Genomic DNA, 27,218 nt, shown 5'->3' on the forward strand with positions numbered 1-27,218 from the left:
CTTAAAATAGTTGGTATTATAACTGAATAGAATTATAGGTGGTTCTTGATTGTACCAGGTAATAGAAGAGAGAATTCCCATAGTGCAAAACCAGGGATAATGCAAAGAAGTTGCATGATACTTTATTATCAAGGAATTCTTTAAATAACAGGATAGACGAAGGAGAGTTAGTAGATGTTGTTTGCTTGGATTTCCCATGATATTACAGGAAAGATACTAGCATGAATAGAATATTGGCTGACTGGCAGGAGGCAAAGAGTGGGAAAAAGGGGCCTTCTCTGGTTGGCTGCTGGTGACTAGTGGTGTTCCGCAGGGGTTCAAATCAAATTAATTATCATTCAAACCATACATAGATATAACTGAACCAGACCGCATTCCACTTGGGCCAAGGTGCAAAAAATTCAAAATAGCAATCAACTGTTCAAAAATAGTGAGTAACATAATTCACAATACTGAGCAAAGAAGCATATTCACTCAAAAAAACATATATAGTCGAAGACCCTGAGCGATAATATCCAGCAATTGATGGTACAGTCTCCCAGCAATGTACAGACACATGCAATCCAGCCTGTCATTTCACTGCTGAAAAGCTGGGGGGGTGGGGGGTGGTGCTGGGCAGCACTGACTTGAGAGTCCAGGCCCCAGCCGAACTCAACCATGCTGTAGCACTTCCGTGTCTCTCACCTAGTCTGCAGCAGCAGCAGGCAAGCCTGACGTTTAAGGTTTAGTTCTCCCTACATTTGAGGCTACACAGCTCCCATGTCGACTATCCCTCCACAAGACCAGGGTAACGGGCCTGCGGCAACTTACATTATCAATGTCCAACAAGGACTTTCGATCGCGAGTGAAATATCCAAGACAATCTCCCACAGTTATACTGCACCAGCTTCGATGCTTCTGAGTAGTTGGCAGCAGCAACACCATCTGCAGCCAGGTCAGCTTCTCCGAACCCAAACTGGCTCCTCCAATATCCCAACGGGTTCCTCCGACACCATGGTCGACTGCTTTACCTCAGCTGGTTCCACTGCTGACACCAGTCCAGCTATTCCGATCAACGAGCAGGTCACTAATGGAGTAGCCTTGCAGTACCCGATATTCTTAGAGTAGAATTGTCTTTGGATTGTAAAAGAAAACAAATTTTATGAAACCCCCTTTTACTGGGCATCACTGGAAACATGGCTGGTTAGCCCCTCGCTAACAAGCCAATGGACTCTGCAATGAGAAAGCTACCTTTCTCAACCTCCGTATGTCTAGAGTTGATATGACTTGGGTCCCACCAGACCGGGAGAGCCAGGATGTTTCGAACACCTGCACCCCAATCTTGAGTGAATACTGTGTAAATGCTGCCCACTTGCAATTAATTACCTGTCAGCAAGAAATAACTTGCAAGATTATACACTGCAAACAATTATAAAGTTTATTCACAAATTTCAGCTTTATCGAACTGTTAGTAGGAAAAAGATTTTTTAAAAGTCCCATTACAGTTAACCCAGTCCAAATGTGCACACAAGTTGAAGCTCATCTTGAAGTTGCCTTTAACTCACGTGCTGGACCCAGTATCTGTGTGAAAGCACACACCTCCTTCCAAATGTCGCTCGAAATCCATCACAAACGGGTCCCCAATGGGAGTATTGGTCCTTTCTTCTTGAAGCCATTCATCTGCACAAAGCACCTTGTGCAACAGGGACGGTATCCTCAGCCATCTTCCCTTCAGTCTTCTCCCAGCTCTTGCCAAAAAGCCCTTGACCCACACCAGTGTCCGTCACAAAAACCTCTTCGCCCAACGTTCTCTAGAACCTTCTTCCAATTCCACCATCTTGATTGGCTGACAACATTCCTAAGTTGAACAACATATCCCCTTATCTTTAGCTCAGACCCAAACATGCTAAAATTAGAACAGACTGCTCTTACAGAACAGCTAAAATTAAATACCTACAGCATAGCAGTAAAGATCTTAACCAGGGAGTTACATTTACAAAGGAAAAAGCACATTCAGTTGGCCCCCGAGAGGCTGTTGGGTTTGCAAATGCTGCCACCTTACCAGAAGGATGTTGGGACTGCCTCTCTTCACATTTTTTGTCAGTAATTTGGATGACTTTGTGGCCAACTGCTGCTTCCTCAACAGAATGGGCAAACAGGTAGCTGATGGTATATTGTGAAGGACGTGTATGGTCATGAACTTTGGTAGAAGGAATAAAGGCGTAGACTATTTTCTAAATGGGGATCAATTCAGAAATGAGAGGTGCAAAGGGATTTGGAAGTCCTTGTGCAGGATTCCTTAAAGGTTAACTTGCAGGTTGAGTCAGTGGTAAAGAAGGCAAATAGAATATTGGTATTCACCTTCGAGAGGACTAGAATATAAAAGCAAAAATGTAATGCCAGCTTTATAGGGCAAAAAATGATCCTAGGAATGAAAGGGTTTGCATATGAAGAGCATTTGATGTCTCTGGGCCTGTACTCACTGGAATTTAGCAGAATGAGAAGAGAATCTCATTGAAACCTATTGAATATTGAAAGGCCTCTACAGAGTGAATGTAGAGAGGGTGTTTCCTGTAGTGGGGAAGTCTAGGACCAGACAGCACAGTCTCACAATAGAAAGACATCTTTAAAAAAGAGATGAGGCGGATTTTCTTTAGCCAGAAGGTGGTGAATGTGTAGAATTCATGCCAGAGATGGTTTGTGGAGGGCAAATCATTGGTATATTTAAAGCGGTGGTAGATTGGTTCTTGATTAGTAAGAGTGTAAAAGATTGCAGGGAGAAGGCAGGAGAATGGGTTTGAGAGGGATAGTAAATCACCCATGATGGAATGGTGGAACAGACTCAATGGGCCAAATGGCCAGATTGTGCCCCTGTGTCTTAAGGTCTTACTTTTCTTGGTATTGTGACTCTTTTTTAAACAAAGTAATTCCGTAGCTAAGTACTGTAATTTATCATGGTCCAGCCGTGAAAGTAACGGACTTTCCCTAAGCTCCATGTGAAATATGGGAGCCCACTTCAGGCTCCAGTGGGGATAGGGGCAACCCATTTCAGGATATTAGCTGCTACAGCATCCTGCTGGAATGATTGGATTCAGAGCTGATGATGGTATGTATGAATGTGGGGGAGGTTGGTGTTTTGGACAACACAGTTACAGAGTCATAAAGCAGGCCACATGACCCAACCTGTCCGTAGCAACCATGGTGCCCACCCAGCTTTTCCCAGTTTCCTGTGTTTTAGCCCATAGCCCTCTAAACCCTGTCCTTCCATGTGCCCATCCAAGTGCATTTTAAATGGTGCTATTGTACTTGCTTTAACCACTCCTGCTTGCCCTCTATTCCATGTACTCACCACCCTATTAAATTATTTCCCCACTCGCCCTAAACCCCTGCCCTTGGTTTTGGACTCTCCTACCCTGGGGGAAAAGACCGTTACCTTCCATGTTATCTATGCTTATAGTTTTAAACGCTTCTGACAGGTTGCCCCTCATTCTCTGATATTCCAAGGAATAAAGATCTGACCTGACCATTCTCTCCCTGTAAGGCACACCCTCTAGTTCTGGTAAAATCCTGATTGATACACAAATTGGATTAACTGCTACTGAATAGCCTGGGGTTACTTGCTTCAATCTCAGGTAAAAAGAAGATTTAAAGTAAAGAATTGTAGAATTGAATTCCAGTGACAAGAAACTCATTAACTTCGATTTGCTTTCTTCAACCATTTGATGATTGAAATTTCATGGCTCTTACTGCATTAATTTGTTTTATCTCAGAAGATGGGTAAATCTTTTCAGTTTAACATCCGATTCACATTGCTGAGCAGTTGCATGATGACAACAATAAAGTGTTGTCAACTTTGCAGCTTTCTCCAGCTGAATCGTAATAAAAGAAGGAATGGAAATAAAATTGTAGAAATACCTTAAAACCTTTACCTCCTCTATGTTTTTAGTGGTGAAACGGCTTTCAAGAATATGACCATTCCTTTTGGTTGGGCTAAACAGCCTATGCTTTTGAGGATTAATCAGATTCAAGAGGACATCTCCATTACAGTGATTCATGGAGCGCGTTCCTGCATAGATGGTATCTCCAGGAAACAGATAAAGGCACTAAGACCAAAATCCTCAGTGAATGTAGTAGTAAGTAAATGAGACCATCTATTTTTAATCAGGTTCTTGATATAAAGCCTACCAGAAATTGGACAATAAATGGGAACTATGGAAACTTGGGTTGTTGGGCACTGTATCAAGGATGAGTCTTGTAAAATTGTCATGAAGGAACAACCTCATACATAAAAGTAAAACACATAAAAGTTGCTGGTGAACGCAACAGGCCAGGCAGCATCTCTAGGAAGAGGTGCAGTCGATGTTTCAGGCCGAGACCCTTCGTCAGGACTAACTGAAGGAAGAGTGAGTAAGGGATTTTCCTTCAGTTAGTCCTGACGAAGGGTCTCGGCCTGAAACGTCGACTGCACCTCTTCCTACAGATGCTGCCTGGCCTGCTGCATTCGCCAGCAACTTTTATATGTTTTACTTGAATTTCCAGCATCTGCAGAATTCCTGTTGTTTGCGTTTAAAAACCTCATACATAATGTGTGTACAATCAGTATACAACTTGCCTGTTTCAGTGCAGAGATAGACCTGTTCATCTATTTCCACCCTTAACATTACATTCGCATAGATGCTTACTTCATTGCTTGTTCATTTTTGCATACAAGCAGTAAGTATTTGAGCTTTTAAAGATTTTTTGAAGTTTCACTCTTGCTGATTCCTGACTTTGATGGCCAGCTCTATTGGCTGATGTGCAATTTGCTAGATGCTTCATGATTTTTTTGCGACCTCACTTCATCACTTTCTAAAACTCTCTGCACCATTTACTCTTATTGAGTGTGAAGAAGCCAAGAATTTACAATATAATTACTTCAATGAAATAAGGTGCTTTGTCCAGTCTATTTATTGAGTGTACAGTCTTCTGAAGTGATGATTTTCCCTGGTGTTCTTAACTTACATTCATTTGGGCAGGCACAAGTTGGAAGGGTTAAATCAGCCTTCAGAGTTCAGTTAATTGTCTCTTGCTTCCTTTTTCTGTCTTAAAGTTATTAGAAAAGGAGCAGCTCATTACAGTCTTTATCACCATGGATGCTAGTTTTCGTTACATGCAATCTTCCTTGGGAATATTCTCATGATTATCTCATTGCTTCTTCAAGACATGCTGTCAAGGGAGCTGACCTTGGTTATCTGAATGTTTTAGTTCAACTATTGGAATCACATGCAAATTCTAAAGTACATTGTTCAGAGACTTTTGTAGTAACGTCTCAGTAATTGTGCTTTAACTCTCCGAGTTTTCCAAAGTGTAACTAAATACCCAAATTTCAGGGACACATCATCAAGATGATATCAATATTTAATATATAACTAATAAAATAAACTATCAGTATCTTCAATATGCTATTAATGTATGATTGATAACTGATAATGTATATATTATCAATGTTCTGAGAAAATCTGTATCTAAGCTAAAGCATTTGTATTTGAGGTACTGTTGTATGTCGATTCTTTCTTATTGTAGTTCATTTCAGCTTTTGTATTTCAGACGACTCCTGGGTATCCTAAGTTGGCATATTTTTGACAACGTTTCGTCCTTTGCTCTTAATAGATCCGATTCTAGCCTCTAAAGTGACCTTGTTTTAGAGGAACACAAAGCTAATCTTTCAAGTTATGGTGGCATTTAATGGAATGGCTGGAGGGAAATTTTTATTTGAGGGGGAAAAATGCTTTTAAAGTTTATCATTGTAAGATGTTGACAAAGATTTACACCTGCTGAAAATGTGAAACTAGCTACCTAAGGAAGTAAATGAGGTGATTACGATAAGCAGTGACTGGACAAGTGTATGAGAAAGAGAAGAATGGAGGGTTTGTCTCTTAACTCTAGATAAGAAAAAATGGGACAAGGGTTGAACCACGGATGGACTGGTTTGAACCACAAACTGGTTTTTATCTCATTATACTCTCACGGTAACTTCTAAATTACTTCTTAAGTACATAAAATTATATAGATTACAACTTTAAGAACTAAACTAATATACTTTAAATCACTTTAAGGTCATCCAACCCTACAGATTTACCTAACATGGTGAATTACATTCCAGTGTAATGCAGAATTCAGACAATGCTATACTGGAGTCTTAGGGATGACACAGTTAGTCAAAGTCCCATCTATCCTCTGAAGTTATCACATGTCACTTTTTGAATAATAGGAGTACTCCCTGAAGTCCCAATTTTAAATGAAGCCTTTTGGATGCTTTATCTATATTGACTGATACATGATATTATCAATATCTCAATCTCTTGAAAAGAAAAATAATAGACATTTACAAAACTTTGGAGCCTTGAAATTTACTTGTGAATGTTCTAAGATATAACCATCAAATAATCTAAAGCAAGAATCAATCTTTCTCTCTCTATCTCTCTCTCTATCTCTCTATCTCTATCTCTATCTCTATCTCTCTCTCTATCTCTCTCTCTATATATATATATATATATATAATTATATCAAAATTTAAAAAATGCTTTATACATGTATCTCTAATGTAAAATTATATTAAATAAAATCTTAAATTGTTCTACATCAAAAAAAGGATTATGGAAGCATTCAGCAGGTCAGGGAATATTGATCGAGAAACAGATTTAACATTTCAGTACTGAGACCTTTCATCAAAACTGGGAAAGAGTGAAAGCAAGTCAGTTTTCAGAAACAGAGAACATTGGGGAAAGATGGGTAGAACACAGGGAATACCTCTAATAGGTTGAGACAATGTGACAGTTAGAATCAGAAAGTTTCTGTTTCAGTGTTATGTACTGCTAATTGCAGATCCATCGGACATGTCAGCAGGCTAGACTAATTGAAAGAGAGAAACAGATGGACGACAGGCAGAAGTGCCAGTTCAGATGCGGACAGAAAGAAAGAGCGTGTTACCCAAAGTGGGAGTATTCAGTACTTAGTCCAGACGGCTGCAAAGTGACCAAGTGGAGGATGAACTGTTGTTCCCACTCAGGCTTGTGCTGATTTAGTCTGTAGTACTGTAGGAGTTTGCAGACAGATGGGTCAGTGGAACTGAGTGGGGAATTAAAGGAGAGAGATCAAGCCTGTAGGCCAAGAAGGCTGCACAACATAAGATTGACAAAGAAGCATAAACTGATTCAGACTGAGAAAGTCATTTGGTCACATTTTATTAGAGCTATTCCTTTATTCTACCTATCACTCACCTGCCTTTTGTTTTTGAAAAGATGGCCCTGAAATGTTAAACCTGTTGCTCTTTCCACTGGTGTTGCCCAAAATGCTGAGTGTTTCCAGCAATATCTTTTTTTATTTTGGATTTCCAGCATCTGAAGTTTTCTGTTTTTCATTAATTATTCTACATACTTTGTTCAACGTAACACAGTGGTATTTTTTTGTTTTAATTTATAGGCCATTCGAGGTGCTGGGCACTATGTTTATGCTGATCAACCAGAAGACTTCAATCAAACAGTACTGAGAATCTGCAGTACTGTAGATTAGTGATCAGCCATGATTGGGAATGTGTGGTACTGCAGTAACATGTAGTTTAGGCAGCGCTGGATACCTAATGGACTAATAATTGGGGAATACTAGAAATCTACAGTATTGTACATTAACAGATTCTACTGGGAATTTTGCAGTCCTGTAGATCAATAATCAGGCAGCAGTGGATATTTACTGTATTGTAGGCAGTACAGCAAATTTTCTGTACTGCTCATTAGCAATTCAACAACACCGGATATCTACAGTATTGCACATCAACTACACTGAATATCTTCAGTACTGTTGACTAACTTATACATTTTTAATTCAAAGTGTAATAAATGCAAACAAAATTAATATAAAATAGTTTAGAATGAAAGGTAAAATACAAGGAGGAACTTTGATGAAATTAGCAATCTAAGACTATGGCAGTACATTCTGTGTTTGTTAAAAATTAGTGAACCTTTTTAGTATTACTATACCAAATTTTATTCTTAATTGTTTCTACCACAAAGTATTATTTTGTGCAATATTAATACTGATAAATTATAACTAATAACTATTTAATATATTTGCATTATTTCAGTTCACAGTGATTATAAAGATATTTGTTTTGATGGAAAATATAAACACCATTGAAAAATGCTAATTGAAATTGGCACTTAACCATAATTTGGGTGATTATTTTTGAAGCTTGTTTTTCACTACTGTTATATTAATTTACTGTATGTTTTTTCTTATATACTTATATTAGCTGCACTCCAGAAAGTACTTGTGAGATACACATACACCTTAAGATTCACGGTTAATTGCTGTATTAGTGCTACATTTTCCTATCTTTATTCAAAAATTATTCAGTCCTCTGTACCAGAGATATAACATTATAAGACATAGGAGCAGAATTAGGCCGTTCAGCTCCGCTATTCCATCATGGCTGATTTCTTTTCCTTCTCAACCCCATTTTCTTACCATTTTCCCCATAACCTTCGATGCCCTGACTAATCAAGGACCTATCAAACTCCGCTTTAAATATACCCAATGCCTTGGCCTTCACAGCCATCTGCAGCAATGAAATTCACAGATTCACTACCATCTGGCTAAAGAAATTCCTTCTCATCTCTGTTCTAAAAACAAGTCCCTCTATTCTGAGGTTGTGCCATCTGGTGTTAGACTCCCCCACTACAGCAAACAGCCACTCTATGTAGGCCTTTCAATATTCGAAAGGGTCAGTGAGATCTCCCCTCATTCTTCTAAACTCATCAAACGTGCCTCACAAGTTAACCCTTTCATTCCTGGAATCATTCTTATGACCCTCATCTGGGCCCTCTCCAATGCCAGCACATCTCTTTTTAGATAAGGGCTCCAAAACTGCTCACAATGCTCCAAGTGATGTCCGACCAATGCCTTCTAAGGCCTCAGTAATACATCCTTGCTTTTATATTCTAGTTCTCTTGAAATTAATGCTAACATTGTATATGCCTTTGTTATCACTGACTCAAGCTGCAAGATAACCTTTGCACTTCTCATTATGGAATTTTCTTGCCATTTAGAAAATAGTCTTTAGTCCTCCTACCAAAGTAGGGGCTCTCCCTGCACCTCCACCTATCTTTGTATTGTCCGCAAACTTGGCCACAAAGCCATCAATTCTGACATGTCACTTGAAAAGAAGCAGTCCCAACACCGACCCCTACAGAAAACTACTTGGCACTGACAGTAAATCTACTCATCAGAAAGCTCAGTAAAATATTGAGCGAGGCTAGGGTGAACCAAGTGAAGCCAATCGGAAGTTCCCTTTGTCTGATCTATCCGCTCCGCACCCAGTCGTCTCTGCAAGAAAAACCAGCTTAGCTTTGCACTCTCCCAGTTCTAACTTTGAAGGGTCTAGGACTTGAAAAGATCTCTATTTCAGGCCCCGCAGATGCCTGCTGACCTACTGACTGTGCCCAGCATTTACCGTTCAGTTATTATTGCAGGAAAGTCTCTGAGTCCCACAAGTAGGCTGCGGGCAGGTGGGATTGGTGAGCGAAGCGCCAGGACTGCTCGGTGTGATCATTGCTTGTGGATATTCTGCAGCTTGTACAGATTCTTACCCCAGAATCTGACCCCTACCTCAGATCTGACTAAATCCGTGCTGCAATGCTCCACTCCTACCTGCTGCCAATGTCCGGAAAACTTTGTTGCAGGAAGAATTGTGCATTGGTACTTTCATTTGTTTCATTTTTAAATAACAGTTTATTAACATAAGAGTATTAGATCCATAAACAGAACAAAACTGTAAACCATATAAGACATGCAACGGCCGTATAACTTACCAAGGGCACATTGGTATAACATGGAAGAAGATAAATAGCAGTATTTTTCATCTCATAGACATAATGTTGCACACATATTTGTCCTAAACTAATTATAGGCAGGTTTAAGTGGTTACACAGCTTTGTCACATTCAATGAAATAGGTGACACAAGAATGCATTGCTATAGGTTAGGAAGCATCCAGAGGATCCCAAGCCTATTTCCATTGTAAACCAGCCCTTTGGGTTTATAATGGCTGTGGAACAAGTCTAAATGATAATTATATAGAACAGTAATACATTATGGAATCTGTATATATTTACGTAAATATTTTTATTATTCTATACATGCATACAGTTTCATAGAAAAATAAATGTCAAAATGTTATGCTTACACAGACCATGTAGCGGATTGAACGTTTGCTGGTTCCTAGAGAAGTATTGCCATTTATCCCACTTCCTCTCTCATTTCCCTGTTTCCCTGCAACTAATTCTCTCTTAAGTGTCCAATAACTCCCTTTTTGGCACTTAACTACACCAAAGGGCAATTGCAGTCATCAGAAATTGTCTTTGGGGTTGTGGAAGAAATCTGGAGCACCCAGAGGAAACCATGTGATCATGGAAGGAATGTGTATTCTGTAAGTAGATAGAATACAAGATCAAGTTTGAACCCACGTCATGAGACATGAGGTGCTAGTTGCACAACCATGATACTAAGTGAAGGATAACAGCAACATAGTGGTAACGTCTCTGGATTATTTATCCAGAGCCATGAGTTCAAATCCCACTATGACAGCTAAGGAGTTTAAATAAATCTGAATATGCATTAATAAAATCTAGTCTCAGTAATGGCAACTATAAAACTAGTGTTCTCTCATTGAAAATACATAGAATCCCCATCATGGAAAGAAATCTACTGTCCTTGTCTGGTCTCAACAAAATGTGTCTTCAGGCCCGCCAATGTGCATGACTTTCATCTACATTTTAGGGGTAGTTATAAATTCCAGCAGCACCACTATTATCCACATCCAGTGAATGAGCAAACAAAATAATGAATCTTCTAAGTCCATTTACATTTGTGTGTACGTAGACTTAGGAAAGTGTTACATACGTATTTTCTTTTAAGCTTGCAAAGACGTGTCCAACAGACTAGAAAATTTGCAACTCTTTATTAATGTGCTCAGGATCCATTCTCAAGAACTTGCAAAATGAATATTTGAACAGCTATTTTGTTTTTTTTCCCTTTTAAAATGCTATCTATATTTCTGAGGTGGGAATAGAAGTGGTGTAGTGATGAGATGGTATATGTGTTATAGTGAACAAATGCTGCATCAGAGAAGGTAGGTCATTTAAGTGAGACTGCATAATCTGTAGAGACCTGCTACACGATTCCCATTCTTCCTAGTGTGCAGCTGTAAATATCAGACCTCGGCAAACAACAGCAACAACCTGCAGCCCAGCCTTTGGAGGGTGCCTGTATGGCCTTGCATTTACAGAGGCATTAGAAACATCAGTTTATAAAGAAAATTGCCTTTTTATTGATGGCTTTTAACAGCTTGCTTGTGAGGACCACCTATGATTCGGCCAATGACAGTGGTGGGGCATCAGCATCTGGGAGGGAGATTGAAAATCTGGTTGAGTGGTACCACAACAATAACATCTCATTCAATGTCAGCAAGACCAAGGAGATAATTATTGACTTCAGGAGGAGGAAATTGGAGATCACTGGGCCAGTCCTCATCAGGAAATCAGATGTGGAGAGGGTCAGCAACTTTAAATTACCTGACAAACTTAAGTATGGCATTGGAGTTGTGCTTAGCCTCACAGTCATAAATATAAAATGAGTAGAGCAGGGTTCTAAGCAAACAGGCGTGTGGTACACCTGTGCTGAGGGAGATTGTGGAGGAGATATTGTGGCAAATCCAAACTGACTGGGGTCTGTAAGTGAGGAAATGGAGGATCCAGTTGCACAAGGAGGTATTGAAGCCTGGGTCTTGAAGCTTATTGATTTAGGTTTGAGGAGATTATAGTGTTAAATGTCAAGCAGTGGTCAATGAAGAGCAACTTGATGTATGCATCTTTGCTGTCTGTATGTTCTAGGAGTGAGTGTAGAGACAATGAAATGGCATCTGCTGTGATGGTAGGAAAATTGGGGTGAATCTAAGTCACGTCTCAGGCAGTAGTTGATATGTTTCATAACCAGCCTCTCAAAGCACTTCATCACAGTGGATGTAAGTGCTACTGGATGATAATCATTGAAGCAGGTCATCATGTTCTTCACACCTGAATTATTGAAGCCTCCTTGAAGCATGTGAGTACCTCAAACTGCCAAAGTGAGAGATTAAAGATATCAGTGAACATTCCAGCTAGTTGATCAGCACAGGTCATTAGTACTCAGCCCGGTACCCCATCTGGACCGGATGCTTTCTGTGGGTTCACCCTCCTGAGGGATGTTGTCTTGTTGGCCTCAGAGACTGAAATCACAGGGTCAATGGGGGCTGTGGGAACTTGTGAAGGTGTCCCCATGTTTTGATGGTCATAGCAAGCATAAAAGGCATTGAGCTCATCTGAAAGCAAAGCCTTGCTGTCACCTATGTTGCTTAATTTCACCATGTAGGGGGTGATAACATTCACATATTAAAATCCTTAAAGAGATGCCTTTTAAAAAGGATAGATGGAAAAGTTTAAATAGTCCTTTAAAAAGAGAAATCTTAAAGTGAAGTTCTTTAAAAGGGATAAATGGAAAGGTTTAGAGAGGGAATTTCCCATCTTAGAATCCAGTTAGTTGCTGAGCAGAAACAAGATTATATAGGTATGTGTTTTTACCATTCAAGCGAGTTGAATTCAGAAAATATTGTACATACTTGCCTTGCCAAACAACCTTACAACTCTTCCCAAATAAGCCATTATTGCAGTTCCCTGGCAAACTATTATACATATTTTCAGCCTTGCTGTGAAATCTTTCATCTATACATGCAGATTTCACTCTTTTCCACAGCAGCAGGAGAATTGGAATCTATACTTATACAGGTTTGCGTTGTTTGGCTAAAGAACCAGAGGTGTCTTGAGAGTTGTGATCTGAAATCCACTGTCTGAAAGAGCAGTGGAAGCAGATCAGTAAGAGCTTCCAAAGGGAATTGCACAGCCCCTGTTGACGGTGCAATGAGAAAAGAGCAGGAGAGTGGGATTAATTGGTAGCTCTGCCAAAGATTCAGCACTGGTACAATGGGTCCAAGTTACATTCTGTCTTAGAGCATTGGATGTTCACCTTGAATATGTACTATTTGAGTGCATAAAGCATGCTTAATGAAGATTTCCTCAGAGTATTCCAAACTGCAGCCTACATTCTTTGTAAACTTTCCTCATTTTATTTTACAAGTAAGACAGACGAAACCTTCCATTCATTATCACTGTGTCCTTGAACAGCTTAGCAAGATTTTGTTTTTTCCCCGCTAGGGTTTTGAGTTTTCCACATTACTATTCATGCTGTAGCTTTTGCTAAGCCAAGTCAAGGGATGCAGTTAGTTGAGCCTTGATCATGTTCCTGGAAAGGGCCAACAAAAACCAAAGTGGGATTTGAGACCTCATATTTCTAAAATGGCGAATTACTGAAGCTATTCACTTATCATACCAGTTTTAAATTTTAGTAATGATCCTTAAGATAGGTTTTAGAAGGGATATTAAATAAGACAATTGGGCTTCACTCAGCGAGAAGGTAGAAGGAAGGAGCAGAGAAGGATAACTCCTCATCGCTTTAGCTCCACACAAAAAAAAATTCTTATTTATAATTCTTATTCTTATTTTAAAAAAGGAGGCACTTTTTAAAAAAGGAGGGAGAGAGAAACCGGGGAATTATAGGCCGGTTAGCCTAACGTCGGTGGTGGGGAAACTGCTGGAGTCAGTTATCAAGGATGTGATAACAGCACATTTGGAAAGCGGTGAAATGATCGGACAAAGTCAGCATGGATTTGTGAAAGGAAAATCATGTCTGACGAATCTCATAGAATTTTTTGAGGATGTAACTAGTAGAGTGGATAGGGGAGAACCAGTGGATGTGGTATATTTGGATTTTCAAAAGGCTTTTGACAAGGTCCCACACAGGAGATTAGTGTGCAAACTTAAAGCACATGGTATTGGGGGTAAGGTATTGGTGTGGGTGGAGAATTGGTTAGCAGACAGGAAGCAAAGAGTGGGAATAAACGGGACCTTTTCAGAATGGCAGGCGGTGACTAGTGGGGTACCGCAAGGCTCAGTGCTGGGACCCCAGTTGTTTACAATATATATTAATGACTTGGATGAGGGAATTAAATGCAGCATCTCCAAGTTTGCGGATGACACGAAGCTGGGTGGCAGTGTTAGCAGTGAGGAGGATGCTAAGAGGATGCAGGGTGACTTGGATAGGTTGGGTGAGTGGGCAAACTCATGGCAGATGCAATTTAATGTGGATAAATGTGAAGTTATCCACTTTGGTGGCAAAAATAGGAAAACAGATTATTATCTGAATGGTGGCCGATTAGGAAAAGGGGAGGTGCAACGAGACCTGGGTGTCATTATACACCAGTCATTGAAAGTGGGCATGCAGGTACAGCAGGCGGTGAAAAAGGCGAACGGTATGCTGGCATTTATAGCGAGAGGATTCGAGTACAGGAGCAGGGAGGTACTACTGCAGTTGTACAAGGCCTTGGTGAGACCACACCTGGAGTATTGTGTGCAGTTTTGGTCCCCTAATCTGAGGAAAGACATCCTTGCCATAGAGGGAGTACAAAGAAGGTTCACCAGATTGATTCCTGGGATGGCAGGTCTTTCATATGAAGAAAGACTGGATGAACTGGGCTTGTACTCGTTGGAATTTAGAAGATTGAGGGGGGATCTGATTGAAACGTATAAGATCCTAAAGGGATTGGACAGGCTAGATGCGGGAAGATTGTTCCCGATGTTGGGGAGGTCTAGAACGAGGGGTCACAGTTTGAGGATAGAGGGGAAGCCTTTTAGGACCGAGGTTAGGAAAAACTTCTTCACACAGAGAGTGGTGAATCTGTGGAATTCTCTGCCACAGCAAACTGTTGAGGCCAGTTCATTAGCTATGTTTAAAAGGAAGTTAGATATGGCCCTTGTGGCTACAGGGGTCACGGGGTATGGAGGGAAGGCTGGGTTCTGAGTTGGATGATCAGCCATGATCATAATAAATGGCGGTGCAGGCTCGAAGGGCCGAATGGCCTACTCCTGCACCTATTTTCTATGTTTCTATGTTTCTATAACAATTGCAGGATTAGTGCAGATTTCTGAGCCCAGATCATTGTGGGAATATCAGCTTTTAAAGAGTTCTTCATTAACTCAAGCATTGTCATGTTTTAGTGGCCTGAAGCCTATATTTAGGGATCCTTTGTTTATTGGTTGGCTGGGGCACAGGCTATCCCACTGCTAAATTGCATAGTACTTGCTAATATCTTCACTTAATTAAATCCAACATTGTAAAATAACCAGAATTATAGATAGTGTGATAGGTTGGTACTCTGTATAAATTCATTACCACTTCTTAATCTCCATGCTTCACCCTCCTGTGACAATCTCCCCAAGAAATTGCAACATTGACAACCCATTGGTCAAAGAGAACGTCAGGTTATAAAGAGAAATTCCAGGATGACTGACCTTTTCAAATGTCTGTATTCTTGAGATGATGCTAATTTTTAAACAATTATGGGATTGCCTGTGCATTGTTGCATATGTTCATTCCTTTGCAAATCTGCTTCAATTTTGAAATTCAACGTAAGATTTTCAGGTATTACCAAGATTTTTATTAATCCTGGTTTTAAAAGAATCACAAGGTAATTTGGAGACCAATTCAGAAAAACATGGGCAGCCTTAGAGAGGGAGATCCAGAGCCTGGACAAATGAAAGTGAAACCAACCATGGTGGCCCTGAATGTGGAGAGTGATAAGAGAAAAAGCAAACAGTGGGAGAATACTGCACTCGATCATTCTGGATGACATTTGGTAGAGGAAAGTGGCACGTGAAATCATTTAGTTGGACTAACAGAAATGGCAGTCAGTGTCAGATGCCCTCACATTAGCAGCTCTCCAGATCTGAGGGATTATAGGTAGCTCATCCTGGTAGCTTTACCAGGATTAGGAGTGTAATGGTTTCAAGTAACGGGTGAGGTAGCTGACTTACAATTACATGCATGCGGTGGAAAAAGAAAACCCAAAGATTGACCAGTTGGGAGCTTGAAATTAAAGAAATAGAAAGGAGCATCTTCCCCAATAGATGCGGGATTGGTACACATGTTTGATCAGGGAGTAAGTGATGTGGTAGGAAGGGTCTGGCATTCAGACCATTCCCAAATTTGCATTACCTATCCTGAATGGAGGATGGGTTCCATACTTGAATTTGTGGATTAATATTCAAATTCATTGGTCAAATCAGCATCAGCAAACAGAAGTCTGAAATCGTTCTGACGGATTTCCAGTAAGGGATTTCGTTTCTGAATTTTGAACAATGCATTTACACCCATGCATTTGGTTAGAAGCTGTGTAATATGTCAAACTGTCCCATCAGAACAATATAGAACACAATCCATTCAAAGGGAAAATCAGATTGTTTCTCAGTATCTTTAACACGTGCATTTATTGATCTGAATTGACATATCAGCCTGAAAATTCATCTTAATGACAATTTTCTCTTTTATTTTTATAAATAAATTTAAATTATTTCATAAGTGCTTTTCCCTTTTCACTTTCCCTATTTGAATGTCAATAAAAACTCAAGATCTGAGGATGCTCTGCATTACTGAAGTCAACACATGTCACACTAGTGACTGAAAACTCTTAACTGTGAAAGACTGATAATGACTACTCATCTGCCTCTCAGCTCCTCTGGAAATAGAAACATTTCTGGCAAAGAGTGCAATCAATACGATTTTTGTTGGATAAGGATACAAAGGAAAAGGATCAAAGAAAGACAAGGTGCAGATCTGCAATAATCTGATTGGCAGAGCAAACTCTAGGGGCTTAATACCATTTTATATATTTATTTGTTCTAATTTTAAATGTTAATCTGTAGAGATGCTGACTAGTTTGATTGTTATTTGTTGTATATTGCTTTGGATGATTTCCAATATTTGGATTTTTTTCCTTTATTATTTCCATTGTTATCTAAATTTGTTATTTCCAAACATATTCATGTTTGGCATAAAAGAGACTGCTTGTTCAATTGAGATCTAGTGACTCCCAATGACTGTATTTTGTGCATGACAGAGAAGAGATTGACACATTACAACTATGTTTTAACCATGAGATTTAAGTCAGTCAGTGCATCTTTAAATAGAGCATCAATGAAATATAAACCAACAAGATGTTTACTGATGTCTGGTACTAATACAGCATACATCATTCACACTTGCATTGGACGAGTGTTGTGTTTCCTTTGTTTCAGAAGGGCAACAGAGACAAATGAGGAAATTACAGGGGTGAGTCTAACATCAGTGGTAGGGAATAAATGGAGAAGATCCTTAGGACATTTGGAAAAGCATAGACTTACTATACATAGACGGTATGGCTTTGTGTGAGGGAAAGCTTGTGACATAAATTAGACTGAGTCTTTTTGAGGAAGTGATGAAGGTGATTGATGAGGATAGGGCAGTAGATGTTGTTTACATGAACCTTAATAAAACTTTTGAGAAGGTCTCCTCATAGTAAGCTGGCCCAGAAAATTAAGTCACATGGGATTCACATTGAGATGGTAAATTGTGTTCAAAATTGGCTTGGTAATAGAAAACAAAGTGTAGTGGTAAAGGGCTGTTTCTCCTGACTGGAGGTCAGTGACCAGCGCTGTTCTGCAAGGACCGGTGCGGGGTTTGTTTTCCTAATATACGCTGATCAGAATGAAAGTGGTTGATGGCCTCACTAGTAAGTTTGCAAATGACCCAACAATGTTGGAGGTGTGCGTAGTGACCAAGATTGTGAAAGGATACAGCAGGATAAAGCTTAGTTAAAAATTCTGGGGAGAAATGACAGAGTGAATTTAATCTGGAGAAGTACTGGGCAATGCATTTTGTGACATCAAATACAAGAGGAAATTATACAGCAAACAGCAGGATTTTTTGAAGCATTGATATACAGAGGGATCTTGGAATGCAAGTCCATAGCTCCCTGAAAGTGACAGTACAGGTGGATTGGGTGATAAAGAAGATATACGGCATACTTCCTTTACTGGTTGGGGCAGTGAGTATACAAGTTGGGAAGTCATACTGTAGCTGGTTAAAAGTTTTAGAAGGGCATTTGACAAGGTTCCGCATGGCAAGCTCATTCAGAAAGTCGGGAGGTGTGGGATCCATGCAAACCTGGCTGTGTGGATACAGAATTGGGTAAGAATAAAAAAAGCTTGTCTGTAGAAGGCAGAGGGTGGTAGTAGATGGAATGTATTCTGTTTGGAGGTTGGCGACCAGTGGTGTTCAGAGGAATCTTTTCTGGGACCCCTGCTCTTTGTGATTTTTATAAATGACTTGGATGAGGAAGTGGAATGGTGGGTTAGTAAGTTTTCGGAAGACAAAAAGGTTGATGGAATTGTGGATAATGTAGAAGGTTGGTGTACGTTACAACAGGACATTGACAGGATGGAGAGCTGGGTTGAAAAGTGGCAGATGGAATTCAATCTGGAGAAGTGTGAAGTGATTCACTTTGGAAGGTTAAACTTAATGCAGGATACAAAGATAATGACAGAATTCTTAGCAGTGTGGATCTTGGGGTCCATGTCGATAGATCCTTCAAAGTTGTTGCACAGGTTGTTAGGGTGGTTAATAAGGTGTTGGTCTTCATTAGCCGAGGGATTGAGTTCAAGAGATGCAAGGTGATGTGTAGTTCTTTAAAATTCTATTTAGACCACACTTGTGTTCAGTTTTGCTTGCTTCATTATAGGAAGGATGTGCAAGCTTTAGAGGGGGTGCAGAGGAGATTTACCAGGATGCTGCCTGAGTTAGAGAACATGTTTATGAGGAAAGGTTAAGCAAGCTAGGGTTTTTGCCTTTGCAGTGAAGGAGGATGAGAAAAGACTTGATAGGGGTGTATACAATGGTAAGAGGCATGATATAGTGGACAGCCAGCACCTTTTCCCAAGGTCTCAGTGGTTAATATGAGAGGACATATTTTTAAGGTGATTAGAGAAAAGGATAAGATGGGGTGTTAGAGGTAGGTTTTTACAGAGAGTATTAAGTGCATGAAATGCACATGCAGGGTTGGTGTTAGAGACATTAGTGACATTTAAGAGACTTTTAGACGGGCATGTGGATGAAGAAAAGGAGGACTATGTAGAAGGGAAGGGTTAGATTGATCATCTTGGAGTAGGTTAAAATGTCAGCACAATGTCATGGACCAAAGGACCTGTACTGTGCTGTACTGTTGTATGTCTGAAACTTCGGTTAGGCCACACTGAGTATTGTGTGTGCAGCTCTGCTCTCTGTCAGAAGAAAGAGATTTTGTTCAAGATTTTATCAGGATCAGTGTATATTAGCTGTAAGGGTGGACAAACATGGATGGTTTTCTCTTGAGTGTTAGAGGGACAACCTGACAAAAAATATAAAATTATGAGAAGCATAAATAGTTGTTTTTCTCCACAATGGAAATGTCAAATACTAGAGAGCATAGGAAGAAAAGTTGGAAAAGATTCCTGGGGCAAGTCTTATCTCTATAAAGAGCGGTATGTACCTGGAATGTGCTGAATGGGGAGATAACAGAAGCAGATATGATAACAAAGTTTCAGAAGCATGTAAATAGGCAGGGAACAGAGGGATATGTTTAGGTAGGTTTCCAGGTTGCCATGGATGTGCTGGGCCAGAAGGTGTTCTATTCCTCCAACATACAATTGTGCTAACCATGCACCAGTACCAGCTGTGGTGCAATGTGCAGCACAGTGCTCTGTATCAGCAGTCACACAAGGCATTAATAACAACACAATACTGTACGTTGGAAATATGTAGCAGATTGGGCAGCATCTGTGGAAAGAGAAACTTAACATTTCAATTTCATTCATCAGAACCGGGAGAGCAAGGAAAAATAAATTTGTTCTTTGGTAATGGAGTTGGTGGGTGGATAGAACAACAGATGACTTAATATGGCAGTTAAGTAACAGTTAAAACTAGATTAAGCATCTCTATATATGTAATGCAGTGCTAATGTTTTAAGCCACACTTACTCAATAATGACCTAATCAGCACTGCCCTATTTACTAGAGCAGATGTCTCGAGAACTCAACACAAATTTGGACCAAAAAGCTGACATCTGGAGTGAAGTGGAAGTGGCTGCCCTTGACCTCAAGGTAACGTTTGAACAGTTCCTGTTAAGGCAGGTCAATGGGAATCGAAGCCAATAGCTGACTGGCGCAAAGGAAGTTGTTCTTACCTACCACCCACGAACGTCTGCATTCAACACATTATCCTCTGCAACTTCTGCCATCTCCAAAGGGATCCTACCACATCTTTACCTCCCTCCTACCACTGCTTTCTGCAGGGATTGCTTCTTCCATGATTCCCTTGTCTATTCATCCCTCCTGGCACTCATCCCTGTAAGTGGCCTAAGTGCTACACCTGCCCATCTGCCTCCTCCCTCAACTCCAGTCAGGGCCCCAAACAGCCTTGGGTGAAGCAACACTTCACCTGTGAGTCTGCTGAGGCCATCTATTGTGTCTGGTGCTCCTGATGCAGCCTCCTCTACATTGATGAGACCCATTGTAAATTGGGGACAGCTTTGTTGAGCATGTCCACTCCATTTGCCAAAAGTGGAGCTTCCCAGTCGCCAAACATTTTAATTCCCATTCCCGTTCTGACATCTTGTGCCAGGATGAGGCCACCCTCAGTGTGAGGATGCAACAACTTGTATTCTGTCTGGGTGGCCTCCAACCTAATGACATGAATATCAATTTCTCCATCTGATTAAACAAGGTTTTCCCTCCCCTGCAACACACAAAATGCTGGAGGAGCTCAGCAGGTCAGGCAGTATCTACGGAAATGAATAGATAGTCGATGTTTCGGGCTGAGACCCTTCATCAGGACTAAGAAGGAAGGAGACAGATGCCAGAATAATGTGGGGTGAGGGGAAGGAGGCTAGCTGGAAAGTGATAGGTGAAACCAGGTGGGTGGGGAAAGGTCAAGGGCGGGAGAAGACAGAATCTGAGAGGAGACCATAGGAGAAAGGGAAGGAGGCGGGAACCCAGGGAGAAGTAATAGGCGGGGAAGAAGAGGCAAGAGGTCAGAATGGGGAATGAGGAGGTGGTGGAATTTATCTACTGGAAGGAGAAATTGATATTCATGGATGGAGGCGCCCCAGAACCCTCCCATTTCCCTCTTCTTCTACTCCCCACTCTGTCCCTTACCTCTTCTTATCTGCCTATCACCTCCCCCTGGGCCCTCTCCTTCACTTTCTCCTGAGGTCCACTCTCCTCTCCTATCAGATTCCTTCCTCTCCAGCCCTTGACCTTTCCTACCCACCTGGCTTCAGCTATCACTTTCCAGCTGGTCTCTTTCCCCACCCCCAACCTTTTTCTTCTGGAGTCTTCCACCTCCCTTTCCAGTCCTGACGAAGGGTCTCGGCCTGAACCATTGGCTGCTTATCCATTTCCATAGATGCTGCCTGACCTGCTGAGTTCCTCCAGCATTTTGTTTGTGTTGCAAAGGTTGTAGTTGTTAGAGGTCAATCTTACAAGCTCTGGGACATCACTGCAGGACAGTTTGTCAGGGCAGTGTATGACGCCCAAACATCTTCAGCTGTTTTATTAATGATCTTCCTTCCATCATTAGATTAGAAGTGGGGATGTTTGTTGATGATTGCAGAGTGCTCAATTCTATTTTCAGCTCCTGAACAAATGAACCTCCTATGCCTGTATTCAACATTCAGGCTGTGAAAGTGCCAGGCATCAGCCATCTCCAACAGAGAAACTCTGACCACTTACAATTGATATTCAGTACATTACGATTACTGAATGCCAATTATCAGTATCCTGTAGGTCACCAGTGATCAGAAACTCAGTAGGATCCACCACATAAACACCGCTGGTGCAAGAGAAGTTGAGTGTCTGGATACATGCAGTCACTTCCTTACACCCAAGGTCATTCTAACTATCTCCAAGCACAAATCCAGAACATGATGGAATACTCACTATTTGCCTGGATGTGTGCAATGCCAACAGCTCTCAAGACGGTGGGCACCATCCAGGATTGCAGAATTAAGTGATGCAATTACTTGAATGTACTCCACAAACTACATAGATCATCCCATCCTCCACTACCAGTGCAGATTAACTGTAGTATGTACCACCTACAAAATGACCTGCAGTTACTTGCCCAGACTATTCCAACAGCACCTCCCAAATCTGTAAGAACAAGCACAGCAGACATATAGAAAGGATGCTGGCTTGCTTCAAATTGCTCACCATCCTAACGGGTAAATTTATTGGTGGTCTTTCATCTGCTGGGTCTAAATCTGGAAGTGCCTCTCTAGCACCACAGGAGCACCTTACAGAGAAGGGCTGTTGTGATGCAAGAAGGCAGTTCACCATCACCTTCAGAGGGAAAGTGTGTTTAGACAATACATGACATTTTGCCAGTGATGCCCAGATCCTGAAAATGAGCATAATGGCTGTCTCTTCTGTCTCTCCCCTGCAGCAAACTATCAGTCCAATTAAAGCTTTTGTTTTAAAAGGGAAGTTTCTGAATCTGCACTGAAGCCAAACTACCATTTGACCTGGTGCCAGGTTCCAAGGTTTGTTTAATGCAGGGCAACAAAAAGCATTTGGTTTGCTGTGCCAAGTCTAAATGTTTGAGTCAGAGCATTGCCATTTATGGAAATGCATCCAATAACTTGGAAGTAGCAAAAATATTATTCTGAGAAAAATTATAATTTTTTAGATTTACTTTTAATATAGTAATGAATTCAATATGATGGAGATTTACAATGTATTTCTGAACACTTCACTGGTTAAAAGAGTCATGGGGAGCCACTTAAATCTTAGTTGAAAAGTTTTGGTTCAAATGGTGAACTCATCACTTTAGTTACTTATGTTAGTTACTGAGACAATAATGCTGTCGGGGTAATTCCCCCTGGAAAACTGATTTCCTACAATAAAGATTGCAGCTTTTACAATGAAAACCTCATGGACTTGGCGTCACTTTTTATTCTCATTCCACCAGATCAAATTGAAATGTTGCTCTTGAGCTCCCAATATTCTTTTGCCCTATTTCATTTAATTCACTCACAGATTTTTGTTCCTTTCACCAGTCTATTTCTGTTCCTTGGTTGTATTTAATTTTTTTGGAATTGTAAAGGGTACACATTTAGAGATGGCTGATAGAATAAACAGGGATTGAGGATGCTAATGACAATGTGTTCTGTGCTAGTTTCCAAGTGTCTCAGCAATATTCATTTACCTGAGTGTTCCACTGGAGGACTTGCAAATCCAGCCAACTTCAGCCTCACCAACACAGCATTCTTCTTACTCTCCCTTCTCCCCCTGTTCAAAACAAGGTAGCCAAGGCCTCAAATTTGGAATAACTCATTAATCTGCTGGACACTCAGTGGGTGCCACAGTAGCGTAGTGGTTAGTGTGATGCTTTTACAGCTCGGGCCGTTTCAGAGTTCAGTTTCAGCACCACTTGTAAGGAGTCTGTTAATTCTCCCTGTAGAATGTTTGGGATTTTTTTTCCTGGGTCTTTGGTTTCCTCCCACAGTCCAAAGAGTTGGAAATTTCATTGCTTTGCTCTCTCTCAGAATGCTCACTTGACCAAACCGATAGGCTGCTTTTTTAAAAGGGGAACTGATCATCTTTAGAGATCACATGCTGTTCTATGCTCATTCTACCCAGTCCCACAGACAATAGGTCTGAAGCTCCACTGACCTGGTGCCCGGCGGGTCAGGGAATATTGTTAAATTGCCATGTTGTGTTTCAAACATGCAGTCAATCACTCATTGTTTGAGTCTGCTCCTGAGCACCTTACACAGTGGAAAAGAGTACTTTGCATTCAGTCATTCTGGTAGGGAATATGCAACTGGCTTTGAATTAGTTGTTAAATTTGGCAAACAGAAGACAGGTATTTATTATAGTTACTCAAACTTCAATTCCACTATGGGATTTAATCTGGTACATACAGGAATCAAAGTATTCTGACCACTTCTTTCAATAAATCCAAGAGGACCACAACCTAGTCACAGTTTGGAGGTTTGCATGCCTCGATGACCCAGAGAGCTGTATTGGCTGGAGTCAGGGCTTTGTGCTTTGGCTCTTGGTAGGGTCACCATTCCAAACAGGTCAAAGGGTAGAGGATAGACTACGAGTGGTCCACCAGTCCTTCAGGTTTGGGAGTTCAGCTCAGGGCTAACAAGCCTGACTGGTCAAACAAAACTGTTACGGAAACAGCGATGAAGAATCTTTCTACAGCTTAGAGCGACAGTACCCCTGAGTCTCCACCCGGGACTTGCATGACTGACAGTCGTGAAAACCAAGAGGAAGCTACTGGCAAGATGAAGGAAGCCCTGAACACCTCCAGGGATGGACGACCTTCATTGCTGCCCCAAACGCTAGCAGGGTACTAGGTTACTACCTACACACTGATGTTACCTCAGGTTCCACGAAAAGCCTTTCACCTCTGAGTTGCATGTTTTAGGCTTAGATTCAATATTGAACAATTAAGATTCCAGGTTGTTTAATCTAATTTCCTGCACACAAGTGTAAGGAGAATGAAATAATTGTTACTGTGGATCCAATGCAGCTCAAAAACCCTCAAAAGATAAAGAACAAATAATAATAAGAAAAAAACGCAATAAATATAAATAAAAAAGATAGGTCGTATATAGATTGTATTCTCATAAAGAAACACCAGGCTGAACATAAGGTGACTAAGTGACACGGTGGTGACAAGAAAACAACCTCTCCCTCAATGTCGCAAGAACAAAAGAGTTGATTGTGGATTACAGGAGGAATGGAGACGGGCTAACCCCTGTTGACATCAATGGATCTGGGATTGAGAGGGGGAACAATCAAGTTCCTCCACATCCACATCACCAAGGACCTCATGGGGTCTGTACACACCAGCTGTGTGGTGAAAAAGGCACAACAGCGCCTCTTTCACCTCAGACGGTTAAAATTTGGTATGGGCCCCCAAATCCTAAGAATTTCCTACAGGAGCACAATTAAGAGCATCCTGACTGGCTGCATCACTGCCTGATATGGGAACTTTGCAGAACTCTGCAGAGAGTGGTGTGGACAGCCCAGCACATCCGTAGGTGTGAACTTCCCACTATTCAGGACATTTACAAAGACAGGTGTGTATAAAGGGCCCAAAGGATCCCAACCACAATCTATTCCAGCTGCTACCATCCGGGAAACGGTACCACAGCATAAAAGCCAGGACCAACAGGCTCCACGACAGCTTCTTCCACCAGGCCATCAGACTGATTAATTCATGCTGACACAACTGTATTTCTATGTTATATTGACTATCCTGTTGTACATACTATTTATTATAAATTACTATAAATTGCACATTTAGACAGACATAACGTAAAAGATTTTTACTCTTCATGTATATGAAGGAGGTAAGTAATAAAGTCAATTCAATTCAATAAAGGAAATAATGAAGTAGTGGTGGAGGTGTTGATCAGACTTTCCGCTTGGGGAAAGTAACTGTTTTTGAGTCTGGTGGTCCTGGCGTGGATGTTATGTAGTCTCCTCCCTGATGTGAGTGGGAAACAGTCCATTAGCAGGGTGGGTGGGATCCTTCATGATGTCATTGACCCTTCTCCAGCACTTTTCGGTACGATGGTGGGTAGGTTTGATGACCCCTTATAGAGCCTCCCCTTCTGCCGCAGCCCAATTTCCTTACCAAGTAGTAATGCAGCTTGCTAAGATGGCCGGGGCGAGGTCGAAGGTGCTCAGCAGAGGATGGTGCTCAGGAGGCTGTATCGGAGGGGCTGGTCGGAGGCTCAAAGTTTTTGGATGGATGGACACGGTGTTGGCTGTGGACGGGTGCTTCCAATGCATTGGCACGTTGTCGGTGCCTTGGAGGTTTATGGCAGGGAGTTTCTCCCTTTTGCCACCTGCTATCGGGGACTCAGGAGTCGATCGGGACTTGAGACTTTTTTTTTTACCATGCCCATGGTCTGTTCTTTATCAAATTATAGTATTGTTTTGCACTGCTGTAACTATATGTTATAATTATGTGGTTCTGTCAGTGTTAGTCTTTGGTTTGTCCTGTCTTTCTGTGATATCACTCTGGAGGAACACTGTATCATTTCTTAATGCATGTATGCATTTCTAAATGACAATAAAAGAGAACTGAGTGTTCTCATAATCTAATCTAAGATGCCCTCTACCGCACATCTGTAGAATGATGTGAGTAGGGATGTGCAAAGTCCAGCTCTCTTCAGCCTCGTCGGAAAGTAGAGGCATTGGTGAGCTTTCTTGACCATGTACAACGTGTTTGTTGTGGGACCACAAGAGGTAGTGTGTGATGTGCACCCCCAACAGTTTGAAACTGCTTGCAGTTTCCCACTGCTGTGCCACTGGTGTGAGAGGGTTGTGAGTGGTGCAAGTTCTCCTAAAGTCAATAACCATCTCTTTTGTCTTGTTGACATTAAGGAAGAGGTTAATTGCCTGGCACCAGGCCTTGAGCTCTTTCACCTTCTCCGTGTACCTCATCTCATTGTTTTTGGTGCTGAGCCCCAGCACTGTCATGTCATCGGCAAGCTCATTTCTGAGACCTGAGCCCAAATTGACTGACACCAATTGGTTAATGTGGTGCAGAAGGGTAGCCCACACCATCAGGAGGTGCCCTTTCACAGACAGGAGGTGAAGGGAATCTCCTTATTCTCACGTGGGCTTTCCTTTGGTGTCCTATTCCTCAAACAGCACTGAAACAGATGATTAACATATTACAACAGCTGTGTACGTGGGAGCTTGCTACGCACAAAAATAGCTACCAGATTTCCTACGTCACCACAGTGACGACACTTTAAAAAGTACATCACCAGTTGCAGTTAAGTTGTGATATATGCAACCACTGTTTTGTTATCATGTGTGTTTCCTTCCAACACTGAAAACTGGCTCTGGAATTGCCTGCTGTCCATTGGTTATGTTCAAAATGCACTCCAGAGCACCCTTCCAGTTCCAAGATAATCCTTCATGTAAATGACAGGCTGTGAGGTTGTCTGGGGATATCTAGTGCTCAGGAACATTGCTGAAAATCAATCAGACATCTGCAACTAATGCAGCCGAGAGTCTCCTCAGGAAGTATTAGGTTATTAGCCTCTGTTGCCAGGGAAGTTAAGATATCATTTATTATTGGTTCAATGTACAAAGGTTGCCACTTGACAGGAATAGCAGAAATCAGGCTATCTGATGGCAGTAAGTAACCATTTAAGGTTCATTTTAAGGAACT

At 41.1% G+C, this 27,218-nt stretch overlaps 1 protein-coding gene across 1 annotated transcript in view; it reads left to right on the forward strand.

The window, feature by feature from the left end:
• abhd5a (abhydrolase domain containing 5a) overlaps positions 1-14,213 on the forward strand; it is a 35,256-nt gene extending 21,043 nt beyond the window's left edge. Inside the window, exons 6-7 of the mRNA XM_063056631.1 lie at positions 3,926-4,112; positions 7,441-14,213. Of these exons, the coding sequence (XP_062912701.1) occupies positions 3,926-4,112; positions 7,441-7,530 (277 nt within the window). The 3' untranslated portion in view covers positions 7,531-14,213. The remainder of the gene's footprint in view (positions 1-3,925; positions 4,113-7,440) is intronic.
• Positions 14,214-27,218: the final 13,005 nt, after the last annotated feature.

The sequence above is a fragment of the Mobula hypostoma genome, chromosome 1 (assembly GCF_963921235.1).
Source record: "Mobula hypostoma chromosome 1, sMobHyp1.1, whole genome shotgun sequence".
Classification (NCBI taxonomy): domain Eukaryota; kingdom Metazoa; phylum Chordata; class Chondrichthyes; order Myliobatiformes; family Myliobatidae; genus Mobula; species Mobula hypostoma.